The sequence below is a fragment of the Loxodonta africana genome, chromosome 25 (genome assembly GCF_030014295.1).
Source record: "Loxodonta africana isolate mLoxAfr1 chromosome 25, mLoxAfr1.hap2, whole genome shotgun sequence".
NCBI classification, from domain to species: Eukaryota; Metazoa; Chordata; class Mammalia; order Proboscidea; family Elephantidae; genus Loxodonta; species Loxodonta africana.
In genome coordinates, this window is record NC_087366.1 from 15,669,302 (window position 1) to 15,681,141 (window position 11,840).

Genomic DNA, 11,840 nt, shown 5'->3' on the forward strand with positions numbered 1-11,840 from the left:
GTTGATTCCAACCCATAGTGACCCCAAGTGTGCAGAGTAGAACTGCTCCATAGGGTTTTCAGGGCAGTGACCTTTCAGAAGCAGATCACTAGGCCTTACTCCCAAGGAACCCCTGGGTGGGTTTGAACTGTTAACCTTTCTGTCAGTAATCCAGTGCTTAGCCCTTTGTGGCACCCAGGGACTCCTTAGCACATAGAAGATTACTTTTAAAAATGCTGCTTTTACTTACTATCTACATTGTGTGAAACAAATGTAAGAAACGAGACAAAGACAATTAAAAAATGTCTGTCTTCAAAGAACTTCCAGTATTGAAGGAGAGAGGCATGAAAACTAAATGCTGTAAATTGTTGTGGATGCCAGGAGAGAAGTCAATTTAGGATAAAGTGATGAGATCATTCTCCTATTTGAAAATCTGCCAGTCATCTACAACAGAAAGCAAAGCTTTTCTTGAGAAATACTGAGAACAGACAAGTCAATTCTAAACTAGATATTCTGATTAGATTGGATGAACGTATTTAAAATGATTATCAGTTGTCATCATCACAGGGTCATGTGAACAATGATAATGAAATGTCTTAGCAGCGTATTTGAGTTTTTAGAGTCTTCTTAAACCAAAGTCTAAGAAGTTTACTCATTTATTTTCTATTCTAGACCATCATTATTATGCATGAAACAGGGACAAGATACAGAATCATTTAAAAATTGCCTCATTTTATTTCATGGTAAAATTACTAAACTGGTTGGGAGTAAGGTGTTAGGACAAAGTTTGAGAAATGTTATTTTGTCGAAGCCACTATTTTAAATTTTTATTAAAATCTTACATTAAGAGAAAAGTAAAATCCTACTTGGGTAGAAGCCCCGCCCCCCCAAAAAAAGAAAGAAAAGAAAACAAACCTGTTGCTGTCGAGTAGATTCTGACTCATAGAGACCCTATGGGACAGAGGAGTAGAACTGCCCCAGAGAGTTTCCAAGCAGGGCCTGGTGGACTCAAGCTGCTGACCTTTTGGTTAGCAGATATAGCTCTTAACCACTAAGCCACCAGGGTTTCCATTTTGGTAGAATTATACATTAAACTATATTCTTCACCAATATTAACTTTTTTTTTTATCTTTTGAAGAGTGTGTTCATACAGTTTTAAATGAATACTATTCCATCAAAAAATACCTAAATAAAAAATTTCTTAACGACACAAATATTAAGGCAGTATTATAACTGTCTAAAATCAAAAAGAAACATACCAGCTTTTTATAATAATGCAACAGTTAAGCACTCAACTACTGGCTGAAAGGTTGGCAGTTCCAACCCTCTCAAAGGTGCCTCGGAAGACAGGCCTAGCAACCTGCTTCCAAAAGATCATAGCCTTGAAAATCTTATGGAGCTGGTCTGCTCTGCACACATGGGGTCACACTGTGTCAGAATTGACTCGATGACAACTCACAACAACTGGATGAAAAAAATGTAACTCTTTAAATCACAGTGAATCCTGATGACGATAATGTTTTTCTCTCTCCTTGCCCTGGTTTACCTCCAATTTCCAATCACACACAGATGCATTCACTACCACCAAAAGTCTTGTGATGAGTCTATTGTTATTTTGAAATCTTTTAACCTAGAGCAGACAGGGAATTTTTTAGCCACTAATAATACTATGCAGAACCCTGGTTATATGCTCAGCTGCTAACTGAAAGGTTGGCAGTTCGAATCCACCAGAAAGATGTGGCTGTCTGCTTCCATAAAGATTACAGCTTTGGAAACCCTGTGGGGCAGTTCTTCTTTGTCCTGTAGGGTCACTAGGAGTCAGAATTGACTCGGCAGCAGTGGGTTTGGTTTTTGGAAATAATATTATTGCAAATCAAATGTTGATCATATTTTTAAATGACTGATTCATAGTATATACATAAAAATAAGATATATTTTTATTTCATTTAACAGACTCATATAGAACTTACTTTTTGCCAGGATGGAGCCCTGGTGACACAGTGGTTAAGAGTGTGGCTGCTAACCAAAAGGTTGGCAGTTTGAATCTACCAGCTGCTCCTTGGAAACCTTATGGGACAATCCTACTCTGTTGTATAGGTTGGCTATGAGTTGGAATTGACTCAACGGCCACAGGTTTGGTTTTTTGTTGTTGTTGATAAGCACCTTACAAATATCTTTTAAATTAATTTTAGGATGATAGTGCAAATTTTGAGGAAGGTAATTATTTGAGATAATTAGAAAACCCCAGAGTGAGTTAGATGACGAGGATATTAATAGGAATGTATATCAAAACTATCGATAGCTAATTATACTCTACTTGTTTCTTCCTCTAAAGAGGCTTCAAGCAGTGCAAGTAAGCAGGACAGATTATCCAATAAGCAAGGTAAGCATGGGCTTACTTGTGCTTACTTACTTATCTGTATGAACAATTTCACATGAGTTTCACCACATTTTTGATATCAATTGTTACTATATTCTCCCAGACTTGAAATTTTCAGGAAAATCACAACTATATTAACTCCTTATTGGATGTGTCAATACAGCTAAGAATTGAGTTTTGTAGCTACTTAAAGGATAAATAAGCTAACAGGTTGGAATTAAGTAAGAAATTAAAAAATGTCCTACTTGAAGACATCAAGCAGTTTCCTGTGAGTAAAAGTCCATCCGCTTTTAGTAGATTGTGTGATACATATTTTAGTTTCTCAAAAGGTCTGTAAGCTTAGCTCCTGGTTGTTTTCATTTGTTTGGTAGGTAATGTTGACATCAGAACTTACTCTCTGGTATGAAGACATGTTATAGTATTCAGGTTTTGAAGCAAAGTGTTCCTTATACCATCATTCTTTAATGCCTATTCAGCTGTTGGATTTGTCAAACCCCATTAAGAAAAATGATTGTTTTCTAGTATATTAACTGCTATAATAAGGTAGTAGTTAAAAGAGTTGGCTCTAACTTCTAATAATTTAGGCTTAAATCTGCTCCACCACTTACTGGGTGTTTTGAGGCAAGTAACTTAAAACTCTCTGTACTTCAGCTTCCTCAGTTGTAAAATGGTGTAAATAATTGTCCTTGTAACATACGGTCATATGAAAATAAATGATTATAAAATAAAATAATTGAAACGATTCTTAGCAAATATTAAGTGTTCACTATACCATTAAAAAAAAATTTTTTTATACCATTATTATTTTTTAATTTTTATTATTGTGCTGGGTTTGTACCATTATTATTTTTTAATTTTTATTATTAAAATATTGGGGTATAATTTTACGAATTTTGGTAACAAAAAATGAAAACCAATAATAAACAATGTTCACTAAGTATATAGACTGAAATTGAAAGACTTAAAGAAAAATAGACAAATTTTACATTATGCAAAATCCTTAGGTCCAGACATCTTTACATGAGATGAGATCTCTATCTCTATATGAGTATATAGAAATATACACATATATCTTGGAATTCTTCAGTCATCATTATATTTTGTTCATCCTCTAGATTATATCAAATCCAATCCCTAAAATGGAAGAAGCCAAAAGCCAAAGTTTGGAAGAGGACTTTGAAGGACAAGCCACACATACAGGTAAGCAAAGCTCCAAAAAAAAAAAAAATCAATACAGAATTTATTTCAAATAATACCTTTGTATGGTTTGATAGAATTATCTAAGAAATACTTGAGTTGGTAAATTAATTTCAAATTGGACAACTTTTATTTACATAGACACCAAAGAATAACAAAAATACTAATTATTAAGAATTTCTTGCTGCCCAACTAACACAAAACTTCTCTATTTACACTATAATTAAGCCATTATCCTCTCTCCTAATTCCCCCGGTATGGACTTCCCTTGCCATTGTGAATAATAATAACCAAAAGGCAAATAAATATTTTGAGTCTTAAATTTTAATAATTTGGATCTGAAAAACATAAAGGGGATGATAAAAAAATTCTTGAATCAAACAGATTTTAAGATTTCTCCAGAAAACCCCAAATTTCAATTCATTTAATCTATAATCTGTTTTCTTAATCTGTTAAGAAATGGTGTGTGGCTGTCTATATACCACTAAGAGCTTATAAGTCAAATAGTATGACTTACATTAAAACAAAAAAGCCGGGTTTCTTTTAACTGTACTGAATATCATTTGATTGACATTTCCCTTTTTCTTTTAATAATATGGAGTCTTTAAGTTTATCCAGTGGGTGGGTTAAGTTTATCCAGTAAAAAAAAAAAATTTAAAAAATCCAGTAGTGTAAATAAATTCACACAAGTACTGTACTAAACACATAGGAATTCATTGTATAGTAGCAGTGAGAGCAATATCTTTCGAAGCATGACAGAAAACCTACATGTAAAGCCAGCTGCAGAAAAGAAGGAAGAAGGAAAGAGGGAAGGAGGAAGAGAGGGAAAGGAAAGAAAGAAGGCAGGCAGGCAGTGTCTGCTGCCTGGCAAAAGTAACCAAGAACGAATCCAAAAAACGTTCAGTAAATCGGGAAATAACATTTGTAACTCATATGACAGGCAAATGGTTAATTTCCTAATATGTGTTAAAATCTCCTACAAATCAATAAAAAAAAGAACTAACAACCTAATGGAACAATGGGCAAAAGACAGGACAGACCAGTCACAGAAAATTAAAAAAAAAAAAAGACATAAACTTAGAACTAGAGCGAGATACAATTTTCCACACAGTTGGTAAAAATGAAAATGTTTAATCACACTTTTGGAAAGAGGTACCCTCCCGTATTTCTGGTAGGAGTGTAAATTTGTACTTTTTCTGTACTGGCAGTTTAGCAAAATCACAATTAGAAATGTATATACTCTCTGACGAAGCAATTTTACTTCTTTAACCTATAGATATACCTTCAGGCATAGACAAAACAATGCATCTGTAAGATTCGTCACAAAGCATGTGTCCTTTTAAAGTGGAAACAACAATGTGCATCAATAAGAAACTGTTTAATTATGTATATGTACACAATAGAGTGCCATGATTTCTTTAAAAAAAAAAACCTCTACATATCTATATGAAAGAATCTTTGAGATATGTTACAAAGTGAAAAGAGAAAGATGGGGAAAAGTATGTATAACATACTATTCATAGAAAACAGGAAAAAAAATTCTCTTTTCTATACACAAAAACACACACATGCACTTTTGTATATGCATAAAATATATCTGGAAGACTATACAAGAATACAAAATCATGGATTACCTGAGTATAATTTACATAACAAAAGCATAAAATATGCTTATTAGAAAATATGGAAGAGAAAGAGAATGCAGTATTAAAGGCACGCAGTTTTAGGGAAGAATATTCAATGTAATACTGAATATTTTCAAGAATTTGAGACCCTCCTTCCAAGCACTTTGATTTATCAGGGCAACTGAGTATCAGAATTCCAGTTGGATTGTCCTTGATTTAATCAATTTTTCTTAAATCTGAAAATCACATCCTTTCTATGTTTGTAAAAGATGTTTACAATCTGAAAAAGGACTGGCTGTTTTTGTAACGGTTTTCTTGAGGTCATTTTAGTTTTGTTAATTGAGGTCAGACCTCCCACTCACTGGTTGTCTTTCATGTGACATTATTATCGTTGTTTCCTGGATCCTGATAATATTGTAATTTGTTTTCCCAACAATCCCAGTTTCCTTTATTAATAGTGTGGTGACAATTTTAGTTTATCTTTGAAGCTTCTTTCCTATTTAATAAAAGTGATATTTTTCTAGCATTCTTATTTCCTCCCTACACTTAAAGTTTTGAATATCTTTACCCCTAAATTTTGCCAATAATTCAAAGTACTTAATTTGGATTTTCATTTGTTCTGATGTTTCAGAAAGATTCTTTGCCAAAACTGATTTAGCAAGACTAATGTGAATGAGCGTTTTTACGAGCAGGGCGGTCAGAAATTTCTAGCCCAAACAAGATGTTTGTTTCTGACGCAGGAGATGACAAGTCTATTCCCATGGTGATATTTACACAAATTTCAATTGTGGAAATGGTCCTTCTGAAAATAAAAAGGGAACTCATTTATTTTTAATTTTATTCTAGGACCCAAAGGAGTAATAAATGATTGGAGAAAGTTTAAATTAGAGAGTGAAGATAGTAATTCGATCCCTCCTAACAAGAAGGAGATTCTCAGGCAAATGTCTTCTCCTCAGAGTAGAGATGACAAAGACTCCAAAGAAAGATTCAGCAGAAAGGTAAGATAAGGAAAAACCAATAATAAATCATTTGCTATATGTTTTTCGGTCTACCTGACTGTAAAGAATCACTTTAGAAAATCTACGAAATATAGACACATCACAAAAGCATTGCTTGCAGCATTATTTGTACTGGCAAAAAAATGAGAATGAAGCGAATGCCTGTGAAGGCATTTCATCCTAACAAACACTTGGCAACTGTTAAAAGAAGGAGTTATAACTGCATAAGCCGACTTAGAGGCAGTTCTACAATGTACAGTTATGTGAGAAAGAAAGCAAGGGACAGAGAATTTTAAAGTATATGATCCCATTTAAAACAATGGAAAAAATTTATATACGTATGTTTATGCTTATTTAATTACATGAGCATGTATCTTCATATACATGTTTGTATGAAAAGCCACTCACTGAGCTGACAATATTGGTTATTTGGAAGGATGGGATTGATTGGGAGGAAAACAGGAGAAGGCGGGAGGTAAGTGGAATAAGCCACATTTTTTTTAACCCACGATAAAACCAAAAAGCAGCATTTTTTTTTTTTTTTTTTTACAATATATCCCTTATTTACCTAAGGTATATAATGTGTAGGGGTCCCCAGATAGCGAAAACAGTTAAGAACTTGACTCCTGGCCAAAAGGTTGGTGGTTTGAGCCCACCCAGAGTTGCCTAAGAAGAAAAGGCCTGGCAATCTGCTTCTGGAAAGTTACAGCCTTGAAAACCCTATGGCGCAGTTGTACTCTGTATATAAGGGATCACCATGAGTCAGAATGACCTCAAAGGCACCTAACAACAACAACAACAACAATATATAATGGGTATGTCTATACATAAGGAGATATGTTAAAAGACAATTTGTAAAATGTTAATGGAGATTATCTCAGAGCATTAAACTCATTGCCATCAAGTCTATTCCAACTCATGGCAACACCATGTATTACAGAGTAGAACTGCTCCATTGGGTTTTCTTGGCTATAACCTTTCAGAAGCAAATAGCCAGACCTTTCTTTATTGGCACCACTAGGTGGGTTCAAAACACCAACCTTTAGATTAACAGCTGAGCTAAAATTGTAAATTTCAGTATTTATTACTTCCTTCATTTTTTATGTAATTTTAAGGTAATTTTTTACTGTAAACATAAGCGTGTACTATTTATACAGTAATAATAACCAGATTCCACTGCCATCAAGTCAATTCATAACAACCTTATAGGACACAGTAGTACTGCCTATGGGGTTCCCAAGGAGCAACTGGTGGATCTGAACTGCCAAACCTTTGGTTAGCAGCCATAGCTCTTAACCACTGCGCCACCAGAGCTCCATAGTATTAACATAAACCACGAAGTGCTTTTCATTGCAGGGAAAATATCACTTTAGTGTCATCTTTATCTGCAAACAGTGGGTATGAGTTCTGTATACTGATGCTGGACAGATTGCATCAAAAACATGCTTTGGTTCAGGCTTCTAATCTTTAAGTCTAAGATTTTGTTTTTGAGTTTTGGTTCCTTCGCTGGCTTACTATGTGATATAGATAAGACAAGTTTTTCCAACTGAGGAATTATAATAACACCTCTTCCACCTGTTTTAAAGGAATGTAAAGAGAAGATCAATGTGAAAGTGTTTTGAAACATGTAAAATGATGTACAAATGTGAGACATTATATTTATTAAAAATTTGGTACTCAGGTTGTTAGTCGCTATAGAGTTGATTCGGACCCATGGTGAGCCCATATGTGCAGGGTAGAACTGCTCTGTAGGGTTTTCAAGGCTGTACTTTAAGGAAGCAGAACGCCAGGCCTGTCTTTGGAAGCACCTCTGGATGGGTTTGAATTGCCAAATTTTCAGCTAGTAGGCGAGAACTTAACCATTTGTGCCATCCAAGGACTTTTAAATTTACACTAAACGTCGGCAGTTCAAATCCACCAGCCCATGAGAAAAGACCTGGTGATCTGCTCCTGTAAAGACTGCAGCCTAGAAAATCCTATAGAGGCGGTTCTCCTCTATCCTATAGGATGGCTATGAGTTGGAATCACCTCAACGGTACACAACAACATATCTATATCTAAGGTCCCTGGGTAGCACAAATGGTTTGTGCTTGTCTGTGAACTGAAAGGTTGGTGGTTTGAACCCACCTAGCCACACTACAGATGAAAAGCCTCTCCATCTGCTTCCGGAAGTTTACAGCCTTGAAAACCCTATGGAGCAGTTCTACCCTATAGAGTGAGAATCAACTTGATGGCAACTAACAACTCCCACCCACCACTTCGCAGAAAGTTTTACAGAAAGAGAACAGCGTTACTGTCTTTGTTTTACCCTTGTCTTTCTATAAAACTTTCTCAAAGTGGTGGGGAGTTAAAGGGCTGAGTTCTGGCTGAGACTGTGAGCATCTCATGGTTGAACTATAGTCAGCCAAATTTATACATGCATTTAATCATTCATTTAATCATGAAATAATTAATGAATCCCTATTACGTGCCAAACACTATAGCAGATGTTAGACATACGGTGATGAATGAGACAAACAAAACACCTACCCACATAGACTCATCTGTTGGAAAAACTGGCATTAATAATTAAACACATAAATATATAACACAATGCCAAGTAGTGTTCATTGCCATGAAGAAAAATAAACCAGTATAAAGAATAGGAAGTGCAGAGATCTTTTAGGTAGGGTAGCCAAGGAAGGTGACATTTAAATAAAGGGTTGAATGAGGTGAAGGAAAGACCATATCAACAGTGGGCAGGGAGATGGTTCCGTCAGAGAGAAGAGACAAAAACTCTTGGAGCTAAGAATGGGTTTGCTGTGTCTAAAAAAAGAATGGGTTTGCTGTGTCTAAGGCATATAAATTTCTGACTGAATGATCTCTATCTATTCCTTTCATCTACTTCCAGATGAGCATTCAAGAATACGAACTAATCCATCAAGACAAAGAGGATGAAAACTGCCTTCGTAAATACCGTAGACAGTGCATGCAGGACATGCACCAGAAGCTGAGTTTTGGACCTAGATATGGGTTTGTATATGAGCTGGAAACTGGGGAGCAATTCCTGGAAACCATTGAAAAGGAGCAGAAGATCACCACAATTGTCGTTCACATTTATGAAGATGGCATCAAGGGCTGCGATGCTCTAAACAGTAGCTTAACGTGCCTTGCCATTGAATACCCTATGGTCAAGTTTTGTAAAATAAAAGCCTCTAATACAGGCGCTGGTGACCGCTTTTCCACAGATGTACTCCCCACGTTGCTGGTCTACAAAGGTGGGGAACTCATAAGCAACTTCATTAGTGTTGCTGAACAGTTTGCTGAGGAATTTTTTGCTGGAGACGTGGAGTCTTTCCTCAATGAATATGGGTTACTACCTGAAAGAGAGATACATGGCCTGGAGCAGGTCAACATGGAAGATGAGGATACTGAATAAGGATTTACTACACCAATATCCCGTATTTCTCTTTTACACATTGAAAGTTGATTTTGGTAGTATCCATATTCCTTTAGGGAAGATCAAGTATAGCCATGGCTATTATAATTTGGGGGGGAAAAAAAAAATCAACACTAAAATTATATTATTAGCATTTCTTAGTTATGTTTAATTGATATAACATTTTACTACATAAACACTGTAGTCTTCAGCAATATTGTTAGTAGACAATATAAAAAAATTTTTTTAATATTTTTTTTTCTAGTGCCATCGATTAATTGATATAACATTTTACTACATAAACACTGTAGTCTTCAGCAATATTATTAGTAGACAATATAAAAAAATTTTTTTTAATATAGATATGGATAATATTGTGACATTTTTCAAAAAATTCTTTCACATTATGTAAGGAAGTGTTGGCTTTTTTACATCTTGATTTTCCCTCAGTGTTATTATTTGGGCTTTTTGAATTATATTATTAATTATAAATTTGCTTGTGTAATATGAATAAAGTCTCAAGAGAAAATAAATTTTCTACTTGAAGTCTACTATTTCTCAAGTATTAAATTTTCAAGGCCCTAAAAATATTATAAAGCCAAAATTACAAAAAGTTATCATTCAGTAAAAGATATAGTCCAACCAAACCAATGCATGAGAAACTTAGAAATACTGTGCCACATTAAAGTTGTAAAACAAAAGAGTATTTGTTAAAACTACAATTTCAGAATCTTATCTAGGAAAAAAAGGTAGAATGAAGGCAAGGCCTTTGTATTCTCTACACAAAAGGATATTATTTAGCAATAATAATATTAAAACTAACTATCATTTGTCGGTCACCTATTGTGGGCCAATACTTTATATATACTAAAACCTGCCGCTGTCAAGTCAATTCCAACTCATAGTGACCCTATAGGACAGAGTAGAACTGCCCTATGGGGTTTCCAAGGAGTGGCTGGTGGCTTCAAACTGCCAAGCTTTGGGTTAGCAGCCAAGCTCTTAACCACTACAATATATCTATCCTCATTATTAACTACAATTCTGTAAGTAGACAGTATTATTTTTGTTTTACAAATAATGAAACTGAGACTCAGAGAAGTGAAGGGGAAGTTCTACTTCTATTTCCACATAAAACATTTGGAAATCTCTCCTATATATGAAGTGCAAATAAATATAATTTTCAAACTATAATTCTGCAAATGTTTTAAATGCACAAATGTGTTGAAGGGCAAGATAAGGGAAATTTTCTAGGTGTCTGAGTCAGTGCAGAAACATAATGGTAACAGCTGAACTGATAGGGCCTACAACTGAAGATCCAGAGCTTGATTAAGTAACCAGAAACGGGCTTCCTGTGAGAACTGTGCTTAAAGTGGGCTTGCACATTTCCTCCTGGTTGCCTGATGTTGAAACCAGACAGTTGTCACAAATTGTAGCATCTACTCTTCTAAATGACTATTTCATAGCTTTTCTCCTTTCCTGAAAACATTTACTCCCCTGCCCGACTCCAACACTCAACGTTGTTCATAAGTCATTGAAAAAATAGAAATTATCAGATGAGACCTGCGGCATCTTTATGTCATCAGATCTAAAATGTGCACCTGCAGATACACACTGATTCCTCTGGTGTTATGATGGAAGAAGAGTCTAGACAGCTATTTAAGGCCAACTTTTTTTTTTTTTTTAATCAAACTGTGCTCTGGATTCTATCCTCATCCACACTGGAATTTTCCTCCTGTGATTATTGCCCCTCTCTCTGCATCATGTTTCTCCCTTTCTCTATGTGATGTTATTCATGTTGGCTTATAAATGAATTTTAAAATTGTTCACTATTTAAAATATGCTCATCTATAATTTAAAATTGCCAGCTATCTGCTTTCCTTTATAATCAGGTCTCCTGAAAGAAGTATCTAATGTCACTTCACTCCCAATTTTTTTTTTTTTAATCCCATTCCAATCAGGTATTTGTCCCAACAACTCTAATTACAGTTGTAGTCATCCTGTCAAATTTAATGGTCATTCTCATTTCTTATTTTGTTCTATTTCCCACAGGCATGTGTAAGAGTAGACCATTTCTCCTCTTACTGAATCACTTTCTTTGACTTCTTTGACAACGTACTCTGCTGGTTTGTCTTCTCTCCTTCTATTTCTTACAAGTTTCTTTCCCTAACTTCTCTAAAGAACTCCTAAGTAACCTCCTCCAGACCATAGCCTTAAATATCATTTATATGCAGAACACTCTCAAA

General features: G+C 34.9%; 1 protein-coding gene across 1 annotated transcript; it reads left to right on the forward strand.

The window, feature by feature from the left end:
- The first annotated feature begins 3,480 nt into the window (after positions 1-3,480).
- Positions 3,481-9,910, forward strand: PDC (phosducin). The gene is made up of 3 exons (XM_003410837.3): positions 3,481-3,559; positions 6,028-6,179; positions 9,070-9,910. Exons 1-3 carry the CDS (start codon positions 3,499-3,501, stop codon positions 9,595-9,597), a joined length of 741 nt encoding a protein of 246 aa, XP_003410885.1. The 5' UTR covers positions 3,481-3,498; the 3' UTR covers positions 9,598-9,910.
- Positions 9,911-11,840: the final 1,930 nt, after the last annotated feature.

Coding starts and splice junctions, on each gene's coding strand:
- PDC (XM_003410837.3), top strand. CDS start 3,499: ATGGAAGAAGCCAAAAGCCAAAGTTTGGAAGAGGACTTTGAAGGACAA. Junction 3,560..6,027: donor AGGACAAGCCACACATACAG/GTAAGCAAAGCT, acceptor ATTTTATTCTAG/GACCCAAAGGAGTAATAAAT. Junction 6,180..9,069: donor AAGAAAGATTCAGCAGAAAG/GTAAGATAAGGA, acceptor ATCTACTTCCAG/ATGAGCATTCAAGAATACGA.